This window comes from Arvicanthis niloticus, chromosome 19 (assembly GCF_011762505.2).
Source record: "Arvicanthis niloticus isolate mArvNil1 chromosome 19, mArvNil1.pat.X, whole genome shotgun sequence".
Classification (NCBI taxonomy): domain Eukaryota; kingdom Metazoa; phylum Chordata; class Mammalia; order Rodentia; family Muridae; genus Arvicanthis; species Arvicanthis niloticus.
The window spans coordinates 33,300,137-33,327,728 of NC_047676.1; the positions used below are offsets into that span (position 1 = coordinate 33,300,137).

Here is a 27,592-nt window from a genome sequence, read left to right on the forward strand (position 1 = left end):
ACTGTTGGATGAGGTCTGTATCCTGTTGGAACTCAGTCTTGAATTAACGCTGGGTGGCTATAAAAGAACAAGCCAAGAATTTTGCACTTCTCTCAACTGCAGCTGTTTATTTAGCTGGGGATATTTAGTGGGTGGTCCAGTCTTCCAATCTTCACAACCAGGAAGAGCAGGGTATAGTTGTAAATAGAATAGAGCATAGTTGCAGTCTCTGGTAAAAGGAAGGCTGGAGCAACCTTGCCTTTTCCCCTGCTTTATCATCCTGAGTTAGTTCATTAGGTATGCTACTCTTGAAAAAGTTACTTTTCTAGCCTTCACCCCATCAAGCTATTTAACTCAAATCCAAATCCTTACCCCCATGAAAATTCTACTTGTTCACAGAAACAAAGAACAACAATAAATGGGACCAAAACCCAAGCTTTTATTTGGTTTATTTTGGAGTAGGGGTACAGAGAATAACTATGACATTTAAGAAGTGAGATTTTTGTTTTTATTTACTTTTTGCCATTTGTTGGGATCTTTATTGCCTCTAGTTAGTATTTTGATCCTGCTTTCATCAGTGGACCTCATTGCAGAAGAGGCAAGACTTGAGGTGGAGAGAGTAATGCAGACAACCTCAACCAAGTGTTCTGTCAACCAGCTACCTTTAAAACCAACTATGTAGCAGTTTGATGAAGCAAGAGTTGGGGTTTTTTCAAGTGCATCAGAGGCTAATTGCATAGATATCACTGTTAATTTCCTACTTAGAACCTATAAGCATTCCATATCCATCATAAGTGCAACTCATAGGATACAAAAGAGACTGACTACACAGTACCGTGGCTGCCAGTGGCCGTGGGTCAGGCAGGCTGCCTAGAATCCTGGCTCAGCTGCTTCCCAGCTGTGTAGCCTTGGGTACCAGGGTCCGCTGCTCTGCAACATGACATGCAACATGAACACCTGTAAATATTTACACATCCTGCCAATCAAGTGCAAACAACTAAGTTTCAAAGTTTGCCTGAACCACCTGCCCATAAATCCATGGGCTGTGCCAATCTCTTCAGAAGGGCCAGCAGAAAATTGGCCAGGATACAAAGTATGATCTTCTTCATGAGGTTCAATATATAAAAACAGCTTAGAGTAGGTCTAACCTTGGAAACAAATAGGGAGACACAATAGGGAAAAAAGAAGGAAGAAGACTGGCTTGGGGCTGAGGAATGGAGAGAGGACTCAAGAAGGAAAAAAAAACGTAAAAATCTCGAATTTGGGATGGCCATTGTTTGTTTTTCTTGAGGAGAGATATATGTGCATGCTGAAGAGACTTTGAAACTGCCGAAAATTTGTCAGCAAAAAGACCAAAACTTACACTTGAAGCAGAGGTGTTGGCTTGAAATGACATTTGTCCTGGTTAATTGCCTGCTGTGCCTTTTGCTAAAACTGGGACAGTCAAAACATTTATAGACAGGTGGTTGGAGCAAACTTTGAAACTTGGCTATTTGCACTTGATTAGCAGAATGTGTAATTATTTACAGGTGTTCAGTAAAGATGTACCTTTTTTAGAGGAGAGGAGATAAAGTGTAATATTTGAAAGTATTTTTCAGGTGACCCATTCTGGCATTCGTTAGAGTACACAGCATAGCATGTAGCACCAGACTGAGTGGTTAAGGAATTTATTATTTGGAACTACATCTTCTCAAATCAAAAATGGAGGGTTGAGCAAATGCGATTCGGGAAAGACAATGATAAGAATTTTCCTTAGATGATATTTTCACTTTAAAAGCCTGATCTGAGACTTTATTAATAGTAACTGAGCTTTGAAATAAACACAACTGCTGGATTAAGAGATGAGGGATTTGTTGTGATGATTATGACAATAATATTCAACCCAGTCATAGTTGAGTGAATTGTATGATATTGGCATCGGCATGGCTGAACCTTGGAATAATGTCAGTGAACTAGAATCCATTCATAAACCAACACTATGGACCACATCTTTGATGGGTCATCACTTTCTTATGATTGGTTCCTACTGCTACTGCTCTAATTAAACACGATGTTAAAGAAATAAAGAGAAATATTCTGCATTCATATTGCAGTTGGACACCTGCAATAAGTTTAATATAAACTTGTCCTAAGCCCAGTTGTATAGGAACTCTCGTGTGTTTTTTACTAGAACTCTCTATTCAGAACAGTAGTCTGTCACTCATAGTAGCTGTGTTTTCCATTATTAAAATATTGTGTCTTCTGGGGATGCTGTGAATTCGGAAAGTTTGTGTGTTGTCTCTGTGCCTTGTCTGTTGCCATTGCAGGATCCAATGGCACAGTGGGGTCTTGTTTCCTAATAGTCTTTCATATGTTTCAGAATATGCTCTGTCCACTTATACAACCGGCAGGCTTCCTTCCATTTTCTGATCTTCTCATTGAATTGTTACCTACCAGGTTGAAGTTTAGAAATGAAGGATGATTATAACTCTCTTCCATCCATCTCTTCCCATTCTCCCCTTAAAATTGGTATTTGGATCTATGATACTACTAATTCACAATATTATGCATATGGTGCATTGTAATAGTAATTACTAATGGTACTAATAGTTCTAGCTAATGTATTCCAATATCTGTGTGTACATACATACACAGAGAAAGGTATTGATTGGTGAGTACTTTGGCTGGTTATTTACTAACATCAACACTTCTTTATATCTGTCATTGTCCCCCCACCCCCGTTCCCTTTGCAGTTCAAATAGCATAGTCTTATTAGGATGGGGGGAAAGCATATACTTTGAAAACAGCAGCCTTTCTTTTGTAAGTATGGATGACACATGAAGAAGAAAAATTAGAGGAACTCATTTCATTTTGCTAGAACTCTAAGTAAAACAGTACTCGTGGAGAAAAGAGCTCAAAGAAAGGCAAAAGCTACCAAGCTTTCTTCTGGCAGAGTTGGTCTCCTCATCAGAGTTGGTTTCCTTGCCTCTGAGAGGCACTTTGGGGACAACTAAAGCCCCCAGGTGCTCCGTCAGAGCTGGCTAATGATACTTATCTGTCTTCCTGTCCTCAGTGAGCAGAATGCTGCAAGGCCACATTTTACCCTCCTGTCACCCCCATTCAGCCTATCTGGATCAATCTAAAGGAAGGCGGGAGAGAGAGTTTGGCATCCACACCAAAACAAATTCATATCTGGATCCGCCCACGGTAGAAATGTAACAAAACGAAGCAGGATGATTCTTGCGGACTCTGAAAATACAAATACCAGTAAAACCCAAAGCTGAAGGATCCACTCAAAAGTCAAAACAAAAAGAAGTGCTAGACTCTCTGTTGGTCATGGGACTGATTCTTGGCATTCAAGGAACCAGGAGGCTCTTGTGGTCTAATCTGGAAAGAGTCACTAACTTGTTGTGTCACCTTGGCAAATGGGCAGTACTCCTTGGGCTGCAGAGCCCCGTCCAGCTGCTGGACGGGATGAAAGCAAGACCTCACTGAAACCAGATGCTGCCTCCCTGAGAAGCTTTCAGCAATAAATAATATCATATATACTTTGTTCCTGGCGCAGATGCTGAACTGTTATAACCCCTGTTTTCACTTGCTTCTAAATTTCTGGAAATTTCTCCTTTGGGTTTGGATTTTTCCATGCTTGTCTTCTGCCCAAAACTTTCTTTTTTTTTTTTTTTTTTTTTTTGGAAAGTCTGACCAATATTTCATTTAGCTGTTTTTCCTGAGTGATCGAAGAGTATGAGCAAGGCATTGTTTTTTCAAACATAAAATGATTTAAATTTTTTCTTATATACTCCAGTAGGGTGTGGGCAGAGATGGCTGAGTGTCCAGATTTAAAATATTAATAACCAGTAGAAGAATTTGGGAAGTGGAAAACATGGCTCATCTGTTAAGAGCAACTCCTACTCTTCCAGAGGACCAGAGTTTGGTTCCCAGTACATAGGCCAGGTGTCTCACAACCACCCATGACTCCATTTCCAACAGATCCAATGTCTTTGGCTTCTGCAGGCACCTGTGCATACATGATACACACACACATCATACATACACACACATCACACATACACACACATCTAAAGAATTATGGTATGCTTAAGAATATTAAAAAAAAAAAAAAAACTTACTTCACAGTATAGTCTTCTCTTCCAACCAGATCACACATAAACAGGCAGTATTATCAAAGACTTCATCTTAAGAGCTTCCAGTGATTATAAAGTGATCAGGTAGGTTCTGTCACCTATCCCTTAGTTACCAAGAAGCAACTTGAGCAATCATAATTTGTTACCTTTTATAACCATTTGTTTTCTGCCTGAACACATGATTTCTAAAAAGGTGACATGGTTAAGTGCTATCGTTTTGATTAGGATGAACTATTTATTTTGACTGACTTTCAGAGAACCCTATAATGCTCATACTAGATCATGTGTTGCTTGTGGTACAAGCATGCTATGTGCTTGTTTGAAGACTTCAATCACATCTATGCTGTCCCTAAATTAAAATTTTCATTTTAGCAGGGCCTATCTATGTCTCTTTCCCTTACTACTGTATTTGTAGTACTCAGCTCAGTACTGTACATAGTACTAAGTACTCAGTACTAGACTCAGTACATAGTAAGAACTTGTTGTTGAATAAAACTCTAGGATACTAATCTGCTTTCTACCACTATATTAAAATAACTGACATAGGTATACAAACTAAGGGGAGGTTTATATTGGCCCGTGTTTGTAGAGGTTCAACTCCAAGATCAGATAGCTTCATTGGTTTGGGCTGATGGCAAGAACAACATGTCAGAGTACACAGCAGCGGTACATGTCAGAATAGAAGCTCTGCTCACATCTCATGCCAAGACAGGGAGAAAGGAAAATACTGAGGTCATAAAATGTCTTTCAAAGTCACTCTGCTAACTATACAAAGACTTCCCACTAGGTTTCGCCATCTAAAGATCCACATAACCCCAGTATCCCCTACTTGGGGTCCAAGCCTGTACGTATTGGCCTTTGAGGGAAAGTCATCCAAGACATAACACACTAGTGTAATTACTATTGTTAGACTTTGTTCATAGCTTTGTCCGCCCAAACATGAGCGCATTCAATAAACATCATTGAGTGTCTGTCTATTCATGTAACAATTAATAAGCATGCTGAGAATATGTCTTCGTTCTGCCAGATCACAGAAATTCTTGACGGCTTATTACTTATACTTGAAAACAAAATAATTGGACTATTTTAGCATCCTTACTTACCTATAATTAAAATATTAGGCAATCAAATAAAAACCAATGCCAGGGAATTTATCACTTCCTGAGCTTCTATTAAATGTTGGATCCTTCAAAAAATGCAAAGAAGAGATAAATGAATAAAATAGTCTCAACCAGGAAGCCATTTATATGTTAACCATAGCAAAAGAACAAATTCTATAGTGTTTGTTACACAAGGTGGATGATAAAGAGTAACATAGGGTCAGGGTGTCAAGAGTTACTGAGAGATCATTGTACTACAGGATACCATGGGATCTTGTGCACTGCTGAAGATTCTGGAAAAGCCTCACGATGTAGTTAGGCAGTGACTTATAGTTTCTTTTATAGTCACAACCTGTTGTCATGTGCTCAGTGCCTTCAACATCTAGAACCCTGTCAATTTCACTCATCTGCCTCAACTTTTAAGAATATGTTATAGTGGTTTCTGCATGCGTACAGTCGACAGTCTTAGAGATACCTCTTATTCTAGAACCTGCAGCTACAAGTGCTAAGTCCAGCCAGCTTTTCAGGATTGAATTCATATTATTTGATTCTGGGACTTTCAGTCACCTGCTACTCTGCCCTGCAGATGTAATTTAGAATTCTGCCTCATGGATTAAGTTTGTTCATGCTGCAGATCTTCTCTGAACTGTTAATGACTGATATGTTTTTCAGTTTTACAGTTTCTCTTGGTAATGATTTTCATCTGCCAAAGAGATTATCTGCTGTAAAAGCAGATCGCTGAAGACTGTTTTGGCACATGCTTTTCTTACCGCTTAAGTTGGTTTTGATTTAGTTCAGTTTCTTTGTCTTTGGGTAGAACACCTATTTTGGAAAGAAGAGAAGAAATAATCTTTTTTTTTTTTCAGTTTTAGAAAAAGAAGCCATGACTTGGGTTGAGGCAGTAGTTACATAAAAGAGAAGCATGTAAATTAGAACTACATCAATAACCAGAGGAGATTTTGGAAATAGTTTGAGGCAAAAGGTTTGGCACACTCATGGATTCTATTAGCTAATTTAAAAATAATTTTAAGAAGCTTATTGTGTTTCCTAAATTTCAGATTTTTGCCAAATAAAAAGGCTAAAGTCATGGTTTTCTTCTGCTTGACTTTCTGGGTGTTATTAATTTATAAGTAGAATTTTGTGTTGGAGAACACAGAAGGACTTTTATACAAAGTTTTTGAGCCAAAATAAACAGTCCATTGTTCCATGGTTTTGTATTGCACACAGGAAAACATTATTATCATTATTTTATTAAATGGATACAGATTATCCGATTTGCAAGAGAAGGCCAGTGGCTAGTTGAGATATTCGGTGTATGAGAGGTAGTGAGTGGTGACTGCCAAATTTCCATCAACACATGAAAAAGCATTCATATATCAAAGTATTTTTCTCATTTATTATGTAAGGAAATTAGACTTGTTAGTACACACCAGCATAAATGTCACAGATATTTTCCATTTTTAGTAGTCTTTTGAAATACTGTCTTTTTCTTTGAAGATTAAAGGAGCCATATGAATATAGGTATATCCAGTTTTCATAGATTTATTTTTCTATTTTTTTATTACATGCTTTCTCTCTGTTAGCCAAATTGAAATGAACACATGCTTATCCACAAGGTCAATAACTTCTGCTCATTTTCAACTTTTTTACCTTTTTTATCTTTTATTGAAACTAGATTTTTTTCTCACATAATATATCTCAGCTCTTTTTTTTTCATTTTTATTGGATATTTTATTTACACTTCAGATGCCATTCCCTTTCCCCATCCCCCCCCCCTTAGAAAACCCCTATCCCATGGCGCCCTTTCCTTTTTGCACTTATACATTTTTTAAAATGTTAATCAAAGGCTTTATAAGTTTGGTAATGCTCAATCAGAGGTGTAACCCACTCCCCAACCTAGATAGATCAACTATCTTTGACTGGTGGAGATATGTGAACATGTGCCTCTCTGTCTCCCCCCTCTTTCTCTCTCTCATCACCTAGCTTCTCCTTTCCTTCTTCTCCTCCTCTCCTTACTCCTTCTCTTCCTCTCAGTACTCCTCCCAACTTAGCTCCTCTTACATATCACCCTTCCTGTTAAAATGAAACTTTTCTCTCAAAATACAATTAGAGCATAATTATGCCAATTTGTACCAGTGAGGTACAAGATAGTCCTAATACCCAGTCCATCATTTTGTTGACTAACCAGAACCTCTGTCATCTATCCTAACTAAAACACTTAGTTCTGAACCTGGCTTTTTCCTTGGCTTTAGAATGAATGTCAGCTGAAAACCATCCTCTCAAATCTTTTCTCTCAAAGTAAATAGCCAGGATTGTAATATATATATATATATATTACATATATATAATGACTCAAAATTAGCTAAAAAGGCAAATTGAAGATATGATAGGTAACGAATGCAGAGAAAGCCTCTAAATTCTGATCCGTAGACTTCTGACATGTGATGCAAACTCTGGAGACAGGTGTTTATGGGTACTTGAGTTGTGTTTTAGAAATGTGTTTCAGAGTTTACCATGCTATCAGTTTCTGTGTGTCTAAAACATGATTTCAAAAGCAAAGCAATCACAAAGAATCACTGAAGTTCTCAACTAGTCATTGTTAATTATTAATACGAATGCTCTTTTTGAGGCTGTCCTATCTTCAAGGAGTTTGAATATATCAGACATCACAGAATGGTGTATTTCATAATATTTCAAAAAGGTAGGTGCATGAGCAGGTCTAATACCCAGCACATTAATTCTGTCAACAGTCATGGATCACAACTGTCTTCTTGGAGTATTAGTGTAGGAAGGACTGTTGCTCACATAGTGAAATTTTCATCTCACTTCTGTGTGGAGTTATTCAGTCCACACCTAATGAGAACCATGACTATTCTACCTACATGAGTAGTTACAAGAACTATAGCATAATTACAGACCAGGGAAGTCATCCTTTTCATTTTGTATTGCTCATGTATGTATTTCACTAAATATTTGATCTTTTGTAATATTTCTTGACTCATGGCCTTTTTTATCTGAAAGAGTTCAATCATAAGGTAATTAAAAGCCATCTAACAATCAAAGCATGCTGGTGCACATCTGTATTTAGAGCAATTAGCAACTGGAGGCTTGAAGCAAGAGGATGAAGAGTTCAAGGACATCCTGGGCTACATAAGAAACACTTTCTTGAGAAAATTTCTCAGAGAGAGAGAGAGAGAGAGAGAGAGAGAGAGAGAGAGAGAGAGAGACAGAGACAGAGACAGAAAGAGAACTAAATCAAATAAAAACATTATGTAAGTGTATGCTCCTTCTCAATTAATTATTCTTTGATAGTCAAGAACATTGGTGCACTGAGATGAAGGAAGAAACTAATGTTTATAAAACATACTACAGGTATTCCAGTTAAAGAATGGTTAAATGTCTACAATAGAATGAAATATACTAGGATTTTTAATGCATAATGGTATTTCAGAATTTGTTTTTGCATTGATTTCTTCATTTAAAAATTACTTGATGTTCTGCACTCTGAGGCCTTGGTACACTTAAATTTTGTATCAGTGGACTTCTGTTCTTACTCTTCTTAGAGATGTCACAGGACCATATTAAAATTACTCAATTATCCCTAGGTGGTGGTGGTGGCACACCCCTTTCCCAGCACACAAGCGGATCTTTGAGTTTGAGGCCAGCCTGGTCTACAGAGTTCCAGAACAACCAAGGCACAGAGAAACCCTGTCTTAAAAACATAAGCAAAAAAACAAACAAACAAAACTACCCAGTTATTATTATATTTCATTTATTTAGATAAAAACATGATCTGCTTTGAGTTTAACATTCAAGTCTCTTCTTAAATGATCTTGTGGTCTCAGGTAGACTCTAGCCCAGGTTGGCCTTCACTTCAGCTGGAAGCTTCTAAAAATGTTCTGGGCAAAGAGCAACAGCTGCATTAGATGAAGCAATCACCTGGGACAATTGATACACTCTTCTGGAACCAGGTGTGTGTGAGAGAGAGGGAGAGACCACAAGATAGAGGATTATTAATTTATGAGGATTTTTTTGGAGATTTATATACCCAAGAAACAACTCCTAGAAGCTACAGACCAAGACACACCAAGAAATAACCGCGAAACTTCTACAAAATTCTATTTTCAACCCTAGCTTCTCTACCCGATTTTAACTAAACAGGATCTTCTTGCAAAGGTAAATAAATAGAGGGGAAAAAAGATGCTTGATATAAATTCTGAAAGAAATTATAAAAATATTCAGCCTTGAATTCAGAGGTATCTACAGGACAATCGGTTCGTATTCCTGTGTGGTTAACTTTGATTAAATATTCCTAAGTCAGGTCAGGTTTCCGGTACTAGTTCTACTTGCTTTTGTATTTTTAAAAAACTAAATTTCTGACCAAGCTAAGCTTGGATTTATGCCTTGTTGTTGTTGTACCAGTTTAGTGATTTCCTTTACCCAGATCTCTCTGTATCCTTCCTCCCTCTAAGTCAATTCTTTTCTAAGTGCTGGAGAAGCATTTGACTGCTTCCTCCTTTCATCGCTGAATTTGGGCTTGTAAAGTCTATCCACTGGACAAAGAGCGAGTTCCTGAGCATTACTGACTGTGGAACTGGTACACTTGGAGAGACTAAGGTCTGAAACGCCTCCCTTTGGTTCTTTGGCATTAGTGTATCTTATTGTGTGAACAGCTTCTTGTAGATCTCTTGTAGAGTTGCCTTTTTTTCGGTGAAACATAATGTTTTAACTAGTAACTGCAAGTGGTTGAAATGTGAAAATTCCATTCAGATCACTTCCATTTAAAAAGAAGAGGAGCATTTTATTTTTGTTATACAAGTATCAGAATCACAAATTTCACTTAGTGGTATTTCGAAAAAAAAAAAATAGCATTTCAGGTCTCTACTCTTTTGGCTCTCATGTGAATGGCAGCCTGTTAATAGTGGTGGATTATAGTTTGTCTCAGCCTGTTGCTTATACTGTTCCTTCATCATCCATCTGATTTAAAAGGAACACAGCCAGGTCATTTAGTTATAATTTCCTGAGATGCACTGTGGTAGGCGGCTTGGAAAGCAAACATAAATATTCTTGGAATTAAATGTTTCATTCAGAAGGATAAGAAATAAGCCCCCTTCACCAGAGCCAAGATTTGCATGACGTGTCACCAAGATAGACTGAGCAGCACAGACTTTATGTATTTATCTTATCCCTACCCCAATCAGTGATAGGTTTCAACCTTGGTTTTGATTTACTTTCCTAGCAATATATTCCAGTTTTTACATCCCTAGTTTGGCCTTGGATTAAGATGAAAAACAAAGCCAACCAATTCATGAAGGCAACATTCTCCAGACTTTCTCCTTTTCCCTCAGATAATCTCATGTAGATTTATGGGTTCAAAAATAAATGATGTTAGGTGGCCCAGAGGCAGTCAGATAATGGGGTCTGATTTACATATGCCAAAGTCAAAAGAGAAGACCAAAGCTCCTAAATAAAGCCTTTTTGTTTTTGATTCATCACTGCACTATGAAAAACTTCTGTTGCAGTTGACTATTATGTTATTTTGTTTGTTTGTTTGTTTGTTTTAAATTGAAGGCAGGAGAATAAGTTAAAACTTAGAAGACAACTTGGTGACTGTCGAGTTGAAATGCAGGAGACTTAATGAGCTCACGCTCTAAGAGAACATTGCAGCTGTCTGCATTGAGACATTCTACTTTCCAAGTCAAAGACTACTTATCCCGGGAAATTGCAGGAGGCAAAACTATAAATTACTTACTATCTGATTTGTAGCACCTCATAACAAAAGTCAGTATACAGTATTGCTAAAGTCCCTGTTGAATCCAGATTTCTATATGCAGATAAGTTTGAATCGCTTATTATTTTCCTGGAAATCAGCCTAGGGAACTCAGCCTAAGGCTTAATTACAGACACTTAGAGCCTGTCTTAATTTTCAAATGCTTCTGTAATAAATTGCCACAAATTTTAGTGACTTAAAACACTCCTCTTATTACTTCACAGTTATGTAGGTATCTAGGGCCACCATGGCTCAGTTGGGTTCTTTGCTTAGAGTTCACAGGATAAAATCAAAGTATCCTAAGGAAAGTGTTACTCTCTGTAAGCTCCCTCCCAGCTTATCCGAGTTGTTGGCTGGTTTCAGGTCCTTTTTGCCATGAGAGTGTATTTCAGTTTCCTTGCTGGTAGAGAGCCAGAAGCCAGTTGGTGCTGCCAGTTTGGATTGAACTTAAAGCTCTCCTTCCACCAAAGGCAGATAGAGTCCCTCTCAATTTCTTAATTTCTCTGCCTTCTCCCCACACTGCAGTAACTGACTTCCAGTTCTGCTTTCCTAGGCTTCTGTAATAGTATAGTCTCCTTGTTGTAAAATTAGTAGATTGACCATCTTAGTTATAGCTATGAAGTCCCTTGACAACAGTACCTAAATTGGCCAATATTTGATAGAGTAATTAGGAAATTTTGGAGGGATCTCATTAGTATTTGGCCTTCCCCAGCTCATCAGTTACATTTTCAACCATGGCCTGAGTGATTTCATCTCTACATGTGTATTTTTTTATCTTGATACTTCATAGAATAATAATCATGGTAGCTAATTTTGCCTTTACTGTTTCAACTGTTCAACAGAGGAAGTTCACTTATGAGCTGGGCATAGAGGTGTAAGTTCTAGAACGGCTTTGTTTGGCTTTAGAACAAACTCCAGGACAGGCTGGGCTACATGAAACCTTGTCCCTGAAAATTAAAACAAAAAGATGAAAAGAAAAGAGGGAGGAGAGAGGGAGAGGGAGACAGAGAGAGGGATGCAAAAGGGAATATACTCCAAGAGTATATACTTGGCATATACTCCAAGAACTCTATACCCTCCATAGAGGTAATTCCACATCCATGTTTATTACTGCTCGACCATGATCTCGAGGAAATGGAACCAAGTTAGATGTCTATCAACAGTGGGTAACACACACAAATGGAACCTTATTCAGCTATAAGAAGAACAAGATCATGGCAATCTGTAAGACAGTAGATGGATTTGGAATGTATGATTTCAAGGGAGGTGACCTAGTTTAGACAGAAAGGAGCCTACAAGTTCTTCCTTATATGCTTGTCCTAACCTACAATGTATACATGTGTGCATGTAAACAGCTATGTGGTTATAGCATAAAATCGAGAAAAGAGGCCAAGAAAGGCTAATCTTAGGTGATGAGAAAGAGCAGACTGCAGAAAAAGGACATAGGAGTCATGAAAAATGGCATAAAGCTACGTGTGTGTGTGTGTGTGTGTGTATTTTACTGTTGGTGGTGGATTTGTTTTGTTTGTTTCAGCAAACAACGGGGATTTTTTTCTTTTTCTATTTCTTTTTCTTGTGTAGAATAAACCATCAGAAACATAATCTATAGTGAAAGTGTAAAATCCTAAGCAACGTTCCATTGGTTCCAAGTGGCCATTGTTTCTGTTCAGAAGTTTACTGAGATGCACAGAGCCTAAGACTGGCCAAATGTTTGAGCAGCTGCCGTTATCCACCTGTGTGGTGTTTTTACTTGTGGGTTTACTAGAACACAGTGATTTTATTGAAAAAAGTGTTTATATTAAAATTAATATTATCCTTTTTGAATGTGAGCACAAGAAAGTTTAAAATGACACATGTGGCTTGCTTTTCTGTTAGGCCAGTGGTTCTCAACCTTCCTAGTTTCTATGACCCTTTAACACAGCACCCCATGTTGTGGTGACCCCAACCATAAAATCATTCCATTGCTATTTCATAACTGCAGCTTCGCTACTGTTATGAATGCTAATGTAAACATCTGATATGTGACCTTCAAAGGGTGTGCCCACAGGTTGAGAATTGCTGTGTTATACAATCAGTTATATATATAGCGCAGTTGTTATTGCAGCCATTAACAATGAATGGTCTAAGTTCAAGTGACCATAATCTTGAAGAGTGAAGTGATTAGTATGTAGTAAACTTCATAGAGATGAGACATGACATTGATCTGCCTGTTTTCTATCTCCCTGGCAGCCAGTCAGTCTAGCCAAAGTAGCTCCTTTCTATTTTTATATATAGGCTTAAAGAAGGCAGGGGACAGGACGACTTCATGTCATCGAGTGAGTACACAGCATAGCCCATAACCAGTATGCTCAAAAGTAGACCAGGTATTCTTGGAGGCTCTAAGGCAAAGAGATGACTATTGTGTTCTTCGATCGGTACAAATCCTTGGACAAACTGCTACATGAATATTTATGAGTTATCATACCAGCATCTATGTTATCACCACCCTTGACATCACTATGCACAGGAAATACGACGATGTCTGCCTCTCTGTATATAATCCTATCTCATATTTGCTCCTTCTATTCTTGTTCTCTCTAGTTTTATCCTTACTCACCGACACAATCATGTTTAGTTTGCATAGTTTACTGGCTGAGAAGTAAACTTCCAGATCCTGCCCAGACATCTTCCTGAGTTTTGGAGATTCTCTTGGTCTTTATATTCCTCTAAATCTCCATTTTCTTGTTTGTCATACGAGGTTTGTATTTGCAGTGCCCTTGTGAAGACTGAATGAAATAGTAAATGCTGAGAAAAACAAAGGCATTTCATTTGTTATCAAAGTCATTCTACCTTGGAGAAAGCCCACATTTCTGATACTGTGCCAGAAGAGACAGAGGCCTAAGCCTTCCTTGAAGACTTAAAAGCACCTGGGACAGTCTCATTTGTTATATTGTTCCCTGTTGGATTGCTGTTTTATCAAGATAGAAAATGCTTTTTTCTTTTTTTTTTTAAGATTTGTTCAGCGAGAAGCCACTTTTTAACCTCCTCTTTCAGCACTTGAAGCAAGAAGCATTTCTGTCTTAGAGCATGAGACATAGAGCATCAGATATTGGAAAGAAATTCCAATACCTTTAAAGTTGTTTAAATAGTATTTTCCATGTTCTTTATGTTCTAACATTGTTGTTAATAGTCATAAGCCCGAGACAAACAAGTACAGGCAACAAAGAAATGCTAAAGCAAGGAAAATAGTCTTCCCCAGGGAAGAGTACACAGCTGTTACAAAATACAAAGTCAGCCCTGAAAACATACATACAAGTAAAATCATACAGACTGAGAAAGTTACATTTGGGAATATAGGTGCATATACATATATGCAGGTAACAACAATTAATGGGGAAAAAAAGACCATGGGGAGCGATGAGGGGACATTGGAGTGTTTGGAAGGAGGAAAGAGAAGGGAGAAATTATATTATAATCTCAAAAATTTATAACTCAGAATTTTAAAAGAGCCACTTGTGGAAAAAGAGAAACCAGGAAACTAGTAAGGGGTTCCCTTTTTCAAATTTTAATTTGGAAAAAAAAATAGCTTGATCAAGGAAATGGCATAAAGAACTGTAAGAAGGGGCACTATTCAAATCAGCATCACAGAATTGATTTTTCTCTGTTGCATAAGAATCATGTCTGTATTGTGAATCCATAAATGCACCAAAGGAATCAGACTGGGTGAGCTGATGACCCCCATAGTCCAGTGGTCCTCAACCTTCCTGATGCTTTACCCTTTAATACAATTCCTTATGTGGTGGTAACAAATTATAAAATTATTTCATTGCAACTTTGCAACTGTAACTTTGCTACTATTATAAGTCATAATGCAAATATCTGATATGCAGCCCCTGTGAAAGGGTAGCTCAACCCCCAGGTTGGGGAGCACTGCTCTAGACTCTAGCATCTAGAAAACTCCTTGTGGAGGGTTGCTGCAATGTGCTCGGGGCTCACTGCTGACTTTGACTAGAATGTCCTGACAGTAAGGAAAGCCTCTCTGAAGAGGATAGCCAGGCACAGAGATGAGAAGTGCTCCAAACCTGGTTACTAAAATGTTCTTTCTGCTTTTAGTCCATAAAGGAAGGGGAGGCCCTGCCCCCTCTGTGTTGTCCCAGGAAGGATCCCTGGCTCAAGCCAGTACTCAGGTTGTTAGAATTCATCTACTCAATCAGCTCTAAAAATCTATACTTAACAAAACAAATGATCTGAGTCCTGTAATAACATCAGAAACAATTATTGGAATGATATTTCAACCCCTAGGATAGTTCCCACACAATTAAACCTCTATATGATGCTTGTTAAATTCCTTGCACACCTAAACACAAACCTAAATTATGTACCCCTGCATAGTTCGAGGAAACATGCTACATGAGTGTGAACTTTTTCCTTCTCTGAGCCCTCATGTGATGGAAATTGCTTGCTTTACCACCCCACACAGTCTTAGGTTTCATATAGTATAAATAAGGCCCCTCTCTAAGTCTATACTCTGTTGGAACAATGTGGTACCATTCTCAGAACTCTAATAATTATAAATGTATTGGAGAATGAAAAAAATGATTTGAATAAGTCATTTCATCTAGTTCTGAGGTTGTGGTTGGTTTGTTGATGTTGTTGTTGTATTAAGGTAAGTAAAGGCTGGATTTGAACCTAGCATTCTCTGACTCAAGAACACATTCACTTGACTATCTATCTCACCCTGTGTGTAAATAAAGATCAAGGTGAGAGGGCTGTGACAATGTCTGTAGACCCAGCTTTGCTTCTCTGGGTGATTATTAACTAAGCAGGATCTGCTGACATCGGATCAGATGTCACTAGATGAAATCAAATGTCCAGGGTTCACTCCGAAGCCCTCATGTGTTTTGTGTCCAAGTCAGCAGATTCCTCAGTCTTTGTACCTGATACTTTACATAGAGCTAGCCAGCGACAGTCACTTTCCCTGCCAGTGCTGGATCCAGCTTCCACTGGCTTCATTTTGGTAGGCTAAAATCAGCTTTGGCAGAGGTATTTACGCCACAGAGGTTGGCAAAAGCAGATTGTGGTCCTTTTGTAATTCCAAAGAGACAGTAAGGAGACACTTACCAGTGCACGGAAAAGGCAGACACGTGTGGATAGTTACACTTATGGCAGTAAAAGTAACACCCACTCTAAGAAAGCCCTACAAAACCCCAGGCTAATGTCATCTCCCAAAGTCTCCAAAGACTTCCGTGAATCTTGGGTCCCCACTGTTCAGTGTTTGTGAGGACCACTGAAAAACGTGCTCATAATGTTTACGTAACTAAGAATACTTTAAATTGCTTATTGTTTCCTTACAAAACATGTGCAGCTGGTTCAATGTGAGCACAAATGAGCTTAATGTTTTAATGTAAATACAAACATATAAACCACAAAATATATGACCAATACTGCCAAGTATTGCATACCTCATATTTTAAAATCTTCAGCTAATCACATTTGAAAAATAAGATATAAATGTTAATTATAGTAATATATTTTAGCTAATTCGATTATCTAAATTATGAATTCAGTATGCAGTCAGTGTAATTACTAAGATAACCCTGTTTTCATTTTTTACCCAGTCTTCAAGATCTATATGTTGTTGATACACACGTATCTCAACTTAGCTGCTAAATTTTATGGTCTTAATTTAGATCATAAAATGTACAGCTGGAAAGACATGTTCACCGTCCAACCTTTTCTAAATACATCTAAGTGCTTAATTAAAAGAATGAATTATGCTTAAATGCAGCATAAAATTATTTTACTCCTCAGTCACTTTAACCCTACTCCAAAGCTGAGTGTCCACTGGTAACTTAAGTCGGCCAACACCGCACAAACAAGATCTGTCTATTGGTTGGGTAGAAAAAAAGATCTACTGTTTGTATACCACTATTCCAGAGCCTGCCTTTCTTTTTTTTTTTCCCTTCTACCTCACAGTATATATAACTAAAGTTCCTATCCTGGAATCCCGCTAGATTCCCGAGAAAAGAGCAATCTCAAAAAATTACAGCGTTGTTCCATGTAACTGTTTCAGACCATCTCAGGATCCAGACTGAGGAGCGTTCTTGTACATTACAATGATGAGAAATTCCTTTTGCCTCTCGGCTTCCTGACATGGTTACCACATTACTCACGTTTGGGTGATAGTTAGGGGTGGGGTTACAGTTAGGATTAGGGTGAATGTCAGGCAAGATGAACCTACTGCATTGCCAGTCACACTGAGCTAACGGCGGTAAATATGCTTACTAGTGATGGTGACAGCTACTTATGCCACAGGTTCGTGTGTTTGCTTTAGCACTATACGTCCTACCATAGCTTTAGAGTATATACCTACTTGTGAAAACAAAAGGGGCCACTTGCTTGCTGCATTCTGATTGCATCACTGTCTCTTGCACTTAATTTAACATCCTGTTGTTTGTTCATCATTACCTAGGCTATACCACATATCTAAGTATGAACATACAGGTATATATGTTTTATTTATACATAAAAGCATATATACAGGAGAATATATTTATTATATACATAAAAACACACATGATATCTATATAATCTATATCTATAAATATCTGTATCTATTGTCATATATATACATATATCATGTAGCCTTGGTGTACATAACGCTTTTGTTATTATTTTTTCCTTATCTGGGGCTAGGAGATGGATCAGAGAATAAAACACTTTCCATGCAAGCTTAACGACCTGCATTCGATCCTCAGAATGGCCTTCAGGAAGGAGAGCACTGACTCCACAATATTGTCCTGACCTCTAGACATGTACTGTGGCATGCACACACATGCACATGCATGTATACACATACATACATGCACACACACACACACGCACATGCACATGAATACACACACACCGAAAAATAATAATTTTAACTGAAAAAAAATCTGTAAAATTTTCTTTCTACCACTAAGGGGAAGAAAATAGACTTAATGCACATGTATCTGACCAGTTTTCAAATGATCCCGACAGTGGAAATTACCTAACATAAACTCTAAATGCAAACTATGCTCAGTGCTAATTAAAAGAGGTGATTTGTGGGATCATTTTGGATTGGCCTTTGCATGTTTTCATGCTGAGTTAATACAATTTTGCAACATTTCATTCCTAATCCACACCAACACTGGGTAGCACATGTTTATTGGGTTGTCTTCTAGATGTCTTTCCTGTGCACACAAGCAGTTCTGCTTCAACTGGACTTTTGGAATCAGCTTTTCTTGAAAAAAAAATATATATATATACTGTGTATATTCTGCAATATTTCTGGCTCACCTAGCTGTCGTTGTGACGACTTGCTAGACAGGATTCCTTTCCCAGCTCCATCTTAACTCCTCCCACATCTGATATCCTAGCAGTGCACGTTAAGGAGGCCGTTGTGTTGTTCAATTTCTTTCAAAATACTTAACAAAAGTTAGAAAATATGGGTGGTTTAGGATGGTGGTTTGTTTCCGCTAATTATAAAGCTGCAGGAGCAGATCTCCCCATGTCATTAATGCACATTTTAATATTACTTTTGACAAAGATAGGCATTTTCCACAAAGCAGCCTAGTCATTGTGTTACATTTACCTAATACTCATCTCTATACAACTCCCAAACTCATCGATGGCTTCTTTCCATGTATCCCTTGTTCTTGTGCCTTGAGCTTCACACTAGACAACTCTCATATTTCTGGAAGCCTCATAACTGTGTCATTCATCAAGTAGCCCAAACAATCATGAGACCTTCTCTTCCCCCTAAGCAACCAGGATCCTGGCATCCCTATCTATGCCTTTATTCATTCATTCATTCATGTGTTCACACCTCATTTATCACAGACATCTCCTCCCTTATCTTCTCCTGCATCCAGCTATCTTTTCAAGTAAATTACAAAAGCATGAGAAGCAATGTTATCTTGAGGAAAATCCATTTCTGCATATTATCTACAGCAAAGGCTTATTTATATGATCGAAAATGCTGTTTCAGCCCTGTCCTACTTTGCTAACCCAGGTTTACCTATTAATCTGGCCAGTGATCTCTATTTACTAGTCTCAGAATATTAACTAAACACCCTCAGGCTCCATCACTACCCCGGATTGTTGGCATTGAGCTTTGGTCTGTACAAGTTTGCCATAGTTTGTCTCATTCTCTTTACACATTAAAATCTTATCTATCATTTAGTTCTAATTTTAAGCCCCTTAACTCAATAACTAATTTCTTTTTCCTAGTTTAACTTTCCATTTTTAATTAGAACCCACCTCTTCTCAGTTTTAAATATTTCCTGATTTTTAGAGTTAAGAAACACGGTTTGGTTAACTCTTGTATTAATCCCTGTAGGGCTTTGTCCAATGTCAGCAGCCAATAATCAGTCCAAAAATACTTATTCATTTTCATTCAACATAATGTTGCCTATGCCCTTTTATATTGGAGTTGGTGATCATATGTTTGGGGAAATGTCATATCTAACTTGTATTTCCTCTTTTGTGTCTGTGAACTATGACATAGTCATAGTACGATCAATATAGCATAGGCCTGACTGTATACTTTGGGAGTGGTTTTTGTTGGGCAGCCTACAGAATACACCAGCTGGATTATTCTAGTTTCCAACTGGTTCTCCCTGGGGGAAGGAGGAAAGCACGCAAAATGCCTCAGGCCCGGAGAGTGGAAATGGTGTGAGTCCCATTATGTAAGAAAAGAAGCCCATTTTCTCCCTCTTCCTGAAAATCGTCCAGAAAGGCTGTGGCCAAGGAATGAATAAGTATCACAAGAAAATTAAAGTAGGATTTTTTTTCCTTAGGAAAACACTGCAAACCTAAAAATTAAATTTGTTATATTCCTCTGGAAAAAAAATGCCTGCCTTTAATAAGTGCCTCTTAGAGGGGCACATTGGATGAACTCTTCTGTCTTGAGACTAATGGATCATTATAAATTTAGACATTTGGGGGGAGGAAAGCTCGAAGAAGGGAATCTCTCTTTCTGGCATCTGGCACATGGTATTGTGTTAAATTAAAATTCCAAACTCTGTGTGACAGAACTCTGTCTTCTCCCAAATCGGTAATGACTTGGACACTTGTAGATGTCAGATGAGACATTTGATCTCAGCTAGAGGTTAATATAGAAGAGTCCAGTCACCCAGAAAGTTCTATATGGAGTTCTGCAAAGCAAGTTGGGGCAGCTTACAATCAAAGTCAATGGCAAATTCTCTAGACTGTATCTGCTGAAACACCGTTGAGGGAGAGGGGAGACTGGAGTCCAATACAGCAGTTGGTCCCTATTCAATCCAGCTCCACCTCCTTCTGGTTCCTATGGTGTCCTCCTTCTGGTTCCTATGGCTGAAGGGTCACAAGTCTGGTCCTTCTGCAGTATGTTTCAGGTGACAGTGAACTGTTCTGATCTCCCACTGGGGAGAACTGCAGCTTTAAATAACCTTGTTTTTGTGACAGGAGATGAAGATGAACTCCTGTTTAATTTGCTTTTGGAATTCTAACTTGGTGTGCGTGTGCCTGTGCGTGTGTGTGTGCGTGTGTGTGTGCGTGTGTGTGTGTGTGTGTGTGTGTGTGATATAAAAATGTGTTATTTGGATCTATGCTTATCTTATAACAGTGTTCTAGTAACTTATTTGAGAGAAGTTAAAATTCCTGTCCATGAACCAGCTTGGAAAAGACTGGGGACTAAGATAGGGTGCAATTCAGTGGCAGAACCTACCTTAACATGTACAATGTAGCTTATGGGATTCAATATCTGGAACTTGAAAATGAAGAAAGCACAAAACTTTGAGGGTTGGGAAAGTTGGTCGCTAGTTTTCTGACCTAAATCCCACTTGTTTTCTGGCACCTCCCTTGTCTTTTTAAAATGCTTGAAGATCTGATTTCTAAGGCATGGATGGTATCTTCTAAGAAATGCAAACATTTCCATACACCTACTCAGAAAGACAAACCACCCAGGAATTCTGAATTCACTCTTACAGTCTAGTATCAAGACAGTCCATGGCAGTACTGTCTTGACCTAACATGTGTTCTGAGATTTGGAGTCTTCTTCCTCAGTGTGTTCCCTATGGTTTTTAAATGAGAGTAAAAGAAAATTTCACACTATAGCACTTTTAATCTATTACATACTTGATCTAGCCATTCAATGCTTTTATGCTAGGGGCTCCAAAATAACATTACATGGCCTGTAGTTCTAGAAGTAACGAGAGAGGGCTTGAAGTAATGAAGCAAAGATTCTAAGGGTCAGTTTGAAAGGGAGGGTGGGAAGGCATGCAAATATATTCAGACACAGCAAAATAATCTGTTTGCATAGAGATGTGTTTTGTTAAGTAAAAATACTTGGAGAACAGGGAATTGAAATGTTGCCCTCCGTCTGCAAAAGAAAATGTAAAACATTCAGCATTTTATAGCTCTTCAGAATTCCGTATCTGCTACCAGAACCACACCTGTAGATTCATGAAAGCAAACATTCTTGCTCAACACTTCACCCTGATTAGGGGTAACAAGAAGAGCTATATCAGTATCGTCAAGTTTGCAAGTGATTAAAAAGTGGTCCTTGGAGGCCACTGAAGATTTGATCAAGTGTTGATATTGTGTATCTGGGTGACTTGTAAATAGGGCAGTATTTAAGGAAATACTGGGACTAAACATCAAAGTAGTTGGCAATAGTTGTCAAATGCAGCAATCCTTCTCCAAAGAGTAGTTTCTCCCCAACCTATCCAGACTTGTCTCTAGAGAAGCCGGGACATAGTCATTGTAGGTGATTTTTCCAAAACACTGTATTTCCTTCAGATAAAGGTATGTGTTTACAGAGCCCATTGATCGATCTCTCATTCATTAGACCGAAAGGCTGAAGGTGTAGCCTCACTTGGGCTTCTATATGACTAGAAAGATGGAGACGGATGGCTCTTGGTGAACACATGCCTGGGTGTTTCAGAGCACACAGTCATTGTAAGATCAAAACCTCCCAGTGCTCCCTTAATGTTTGAAATGTATTTCTGACATCTCAGCTTCCCTCTTGTTACACTTCTCTGGGATAAGTACAGTGCTTTTAAAATATAAATTAAGCTCCTTTGGTCCTTGGAAAAGAGGTATAAGAAATGTTAGTATTATAGAAAATTGTTTTTGGGTTTTGTGTGTGTGTGTGTGTTTCATTTTATTTCTTGTCTTTCTCAAAGCCCTGTGCTGAGAAAATTTTTTATCTATCTCCAGATTAAATTAAAGTGAATTTCACTAGCCCTGTTATTGGAGCTGTGTGTGTGTTTGGAGGGGGGCGGGGGGGTCATTTGCTGTGAGGTGATTCTGTGGCTGTCTGCCAGGAACAGAAAATCTATACTGCCCATTCTGTTTCCTGAGGCAAGTGCTCATGGGATTCCAACCTGCTCTGCATCCTCATGACAAGTATGGAGGCTCTGAAGTCTGCAGCTAGACATGCTAAGATTTATTCTACAACGGTCTTATCTGCACACTCAATATTTCACAGGGCTTTGAATGCTATGTCACAACCCTGGTCTGTGACTGCTTGCCTTGACCTTGTGCCTTTTCTCATTTGCAGGTCTCAGGTATGGATCTTTGGCAGGTGTTCTTAACCTTGGCAGTGGCAGTCTCCAGCGGCATGTTTTCTGGAAGTGGGGGTGAGTTCTGTGTTCCCTTTCTCCTCATGTGGTGTTAAGAAACAAAGCAGAGCTGTATTAAATCCAAACAAAGTCATCTAAGTTTGCTGTTAGGTAACAGCAAACAGAAAACCTGTCTCAGCTTTAAAATCATAACCCAGGAGGGCCACTCTGGGGATGTGTAAGTGGGGCTATAGTCATAGGCTTTGGAATCTGGCATTTTTATATTGGAGATTGATGTTACATAATATGCTGGGGGTGTTTATGATGAAGACAAACCAGGTCTCTGGGAGAGATATTAAAATCACACCAAAGCATTATTAGCCTGCTAATTGTTCAGCTCATCTGTGACTAAGCATAGCAGAGTCTGTTTCCAGAGCTTGGAATGCTGTCCTCTTAATCATATTTATTAATCATATGAGATTTCCCTGAGATGGAAATCTCAGACAAAATCCAATGATTTTGTGCCCCTGTTCTCTGAATAATTTCCATTTGGCTGAGTTCCAGAGGAAAAAGACACTCGAACTCGGTGACCTACGCACCCAGAAGCTGTGAACTACCTTAGTGGTATGAATATTTTCCCTTATAATTTTCTTTTAAACACTCCTGGTAGAGTCAATATTTTCAGACTCACGTGTCATAGTAGAAACAACAAAGAATAATGCAAGTGGGTGTGGGGGTATCTGTCTGCAAAGAAAAGTGTCCTCGCAAAGAGTTAGTGGACTTTTTTGAAGACTGTCTTGAGCACGTCACAGTTTTCTTTGCCCAGGTTTCACTAGAAGGTAGAAACAATACGTTTTTTGCCATGCTGTGGCACAGGACTCTGTTGTTGCTTTAAGCATAGCTGACTCCCTTACTCAACACCCAGCTCATGTTGGAAAACACAGTTTAACAGGCGACTTAACGCCTTAAGATGTCCTGCTGACCTTGTGACCAAAAATAAATGCCCAGTAGTGAGCTGCTGGCTGTGTTAAGAGCAGCTTGGAAATGGGGAGTGGATAGAATGTGCTATTTGATTTCTTAAAGCGATCCCAAAATATTTATAGAAAAGAAATCATAATTGTTTGAAATATTTTTGGGTCTCCCTGGTGTTATAATGTCAACATTATGCAAGTCAGACGTGGAGAGAGTCGCAGGCTCCACTTCAGCCGCTTTTCCCATGGCTGCTTTTTAGAGCCTGGTTCTGAGCCAGAGAATTACAGCTCAGATCCTCTGCCGTTCCAGAGTCATGGTGGTTTAATCTCTCCTTTCTTCACTAAGGTGACTTTCAGTCCATGGGGCAAGGCTTGAGGAATTTAAAAGCCTATGAAGTGAAAAGTACAGCGTAAGAATCATTAAAGAAGTTGAAAAATGTATCCCAGACTAAGAGATTAGAGCTCAAATTGTTGTCAGACCTAGAGACTTCCCCAATTCTGTTCAACAGCTTAAACCTTTGCACAGCCTTCAAGTTTATAAGAAGAATGAAGGAAAAAAAGATATACCCCAAATGTGGTAACCACTGTTGTCTCTACAATTTGACCTTTTATTTGTAAAATTACACATTGATGCAACCATGTTTATTGTTCTTTCTAGATCTGACCTCTTTCTCTTAGACTGATAACTGCTTTTGCTTTAGATCCACTCACATTGTGGCAATTGTCAAGAGCTTCAGGGCTGTTTCATGTCTTGACTGTTCTGTATAATGCTGCAATGGATACAGACTTAGAATCCCTTACACAAAGTGGTGATTTCAACAGCCAGTTCCAAAACGCCTTCTTAATTTCCTTTTTAATAATTTGTGTTTGTGTCTTGTTGGCTTGAGGAAAAAACAAGAAGAAAATGAAACATTTTGTAGTAAATACAAATCATGTATTTTACCAGGCCCTGTGTATAGGGGGAATTTAGCAGAGAAAACATTTCCCTCTTTCTTTTTTTTGTTAAACTAAGCAAATTTATGGATCATGTGTTTCCTTTTCTGCCAGGTCTGGATCAAATTATTTTATCTTTGATTTCCCTTTTTCGGTATAAGGCAAACTAAAAACTATAGGTAGGGAATTAAAGACAACGTAGTTTTATAACTCATTTTTTTGGTTTGGCTTGATCGGCGTAATATATGGCAGTATTAAGTGGGTTATCCTAACGGAATCACCTGTAAAACTCTACCCCAGAGGTAGATTGAAGATGTCAGGTTTGTATGGGAAGGGAGATCTGCCTCTTGACTACTTAAGCAGGGCTCTACTTGTTTGGGCAAATACACAACTGGAAATATATTGGGTCTGAGAGGATTTTTTTAATTAAATTTAATTGCCCTGTGGGAAACATAATGGGAACCAAGCACTGAACAATGCCGTTATTGTATTGTTTATAATGTTGTAAGAGCAGGGGTAGGGTGGGGGTTGTATCACTCACCTTTAACATGAGGCTCCATATTCCTCATCAGAGCAAATTATATATTCTCATGGAGAATTCCTTATTCCATCCTTAAGAATGGGCAACATTGTCTCGTCTTTAAAAGGCTTTACCAGGTCGATCTATCAACTGGCTGTACCTGGAATATTGCTGGTGAGAAATGGGTATAAAGATCAGGTGTGCATAGGAGTGCCAGCTATAAAATATGTCACCTATCCTTAGAGAGCACGCAGTCAGCAACTCAGCTTTTCCTTGCGCCTCAGCAGCCTCAGGAAGAAGCAAACAAAACCCTGATGTGCAGAGAAGTTCAGTCTGGCCAGGACAGAAAGAGTTGCTGGAAGTGATTGAGGGCCTGACTCTTTAATGTATATCTTTCATAATGAAGGCAAATCACCAATATTCTCTGAACAAAGTAACTCAAAGCTAACATGAAATCATTAATTCACTAAGGTCACTGAGTAGACATCTCTTCAGCACTTCCTATTTTCAAAGCTTGAATTTAGGGACCTCGAGGAATACAAGGAAAGTCTTCAATAGTTATCGTGAAATTAGAGGATCAGGCTGTGTACATGATCTGTGAGAATGGCCCAAATCACACTACATAGGAGTAGCACTGGACATAGAAAACTGTTCAGTCAGTTACCAAGTTATACAGTGTTCAGTGAATGAGCATGCGAGGAGTAGTTCCGTCATATGCATTTAAAAACCAACAAGTATCTACTGAGCACTTCCTTAATAGCCAGGAAAGGTGTCATTTGGCAAAGCTCACTGTACATGAGGACTCTGTTTCTCTTGGAAACAGACTTAAGGCAGGTGATTTCAGTCGAATTATACAGTCTACAGATGGCAAAAGGATCCATGGGCAAAGACCGGACTTGTCTGGCCTCGAAAAACTGGCAATTTATGGAAAGGAAGAAAAAGTATGTGCCAAATCCATCAAATGATAATCCTTCTCAAAGCTGTAAACAAGCCAGTCAAAGCAAAAGTGCTAAACAGAGGATGGAACATTATTTATTCATTTTTAGTATGTACAGACTGCATATATACTATGTAGGTATGATATTTATATATAAAGTTTATATGTATGTCTATACATATAGATTGTCCAAGCTATTAATAAACCTATAGGCAAAGTTTATAATTCACCTCTCCCCACTCTGGAGAATTCTTCTGCAAAACACACTATATCTTTCTATACCATTTAAGAGAATAGAAAATACTTTACTAGAATGATATGCCATGTTCTAAAGGAACCAGAATTCAGCAAGTATTGTTCCCTTTATATTTTTGAACAGTCTTTCTAATCATATGCAGAGCAACATGATGTTTAGTTGGAAGATTCTGCAGATCTTACTGTTCAACAGGAAATAATTGCACAGTAGGGGAATTTTATTTTTTAAACAAACTCTACACCACTACAGTTGAAGCTACACATGGTCGTTAGAAGTTGCCAAGACATCCTGGATATAGTTCAAAGAAGTATTAGAGTCACAGTTGAAGCTGATAAACATTAAAGGGTGTCCCTTTAAACAATGTCAAAAAACAAGTAATTTAAAGCTTTGGCTTCTCCCTGGAGTGGGGAAGCCACAGACCTTTCAACCTCAGCTGTCTTGACCATCCAAAGCAAGAAGAGTTTCATAATGTCTAATGTAATGGCTCACGTCCATGTACATCAACAGTCCTGTGTCACCTTGACCTCCTCATATCACAAACGTACTTTGACATTGGACTTCAGCATGTCAGAGCAAGCCAGGTGACTCTAGATGGTGCCAAGGAGACATAGTGGCAGAGTCATTTGTAAACAATGGCAGAAAATAGACTTTCAACATTTTTAAATATTTTTTGGGTTCCAAGAGGAAATTAAAATTTATGTTCATGACTTCAAGGATCCCATAATTTATAGAAGGTGAAGCAGAGATGTAAACATAATTCAGTTGTGAGTTATCTTGGTTATTACAGAGTTTTAGGCTAGATAATAATATTGCTAGAATTTTACCTTGGAAATAATAGTAGTAGTAATAAGAGTAATTTGAAAGGATGAGTGAAAAGGATCTGAATTAAAATAGGTCAAAGGAGAGATGGTCTAAAGGAGATAGGATTGTAGATAGATAGATAGATAGGTAGATAGATAGATAGATAGATAGATAGATAGATAGATAGATAGATAGATAGATGGATCATGATCAGAGAAATATTAAGGATATTCCAAGTGCACTATTTGTGGTTCAATTAACAGGAAGACTTTTAACTTTGAGAATATCAGTATGTTCTTATTCCATCCAGTTCTAAGTTTCCACACATTTAATTAAATGTTATCAAAAAAGCATCGGCTCGCTTTTAATGTAGTAGAGTCATGAAACACAGGTCAGCTTGCTAACAGTAACGTGGTAGGGGCTGCAGGGTAGTCCCACTCTGCATAGGAACATATCAAGCCCAGGGAGAAAAAAAAAAAACATGTATTTAATGCTGTATTTGGCATCCTTTCTCCTTAGCTCCTTAACTCCTTCTACCTTAGCCCAACTTCTATGACCCTCTAGTCACCTGTGCTTGTTGTGGCTGTCACATGGTATAAATGACCATATAGCAGCAAGTCTACAGTGTGGACAACAGACTGAACTCTCTTTC

The 27,592-nt window shown here is 38.4% G+C and overlaps 1 protein-coding gene across 6 annotated transcripts in view; it reads left to right on the plus strand.

Annotated features, from left to right (window-relative positions):
- Window positions 1-27,592, plus strand: part of Ghr (growth hormone receptor) — a 222,999-nt gene that overhangs the window by 75,567 nt on the left and 119,840 nt on the right. For 4 of the 6 annotated variants that reach the window (XM_034523342.2, XM_076916172.1, XM_034523343.2 and 1 more), the window contains exon 2: window positions 22,522-22,600. In XM_034523342.2, the coding sequence (XP_034379233.1) occupies window positions 22,531-22,600 (70 nt within the window). In that variant the 5' untranslated portion in view covers window positions 22,522-22,530. Of the gene's footprint in view, window positions 1-9,141; window positions 9,380-22,521; window positions 22,601-27,592 lie in introns of those variants that run through there. The other 2 variants (XM_076916173.1, XM_076916171.1) reach the window with 2 other exon arrangements.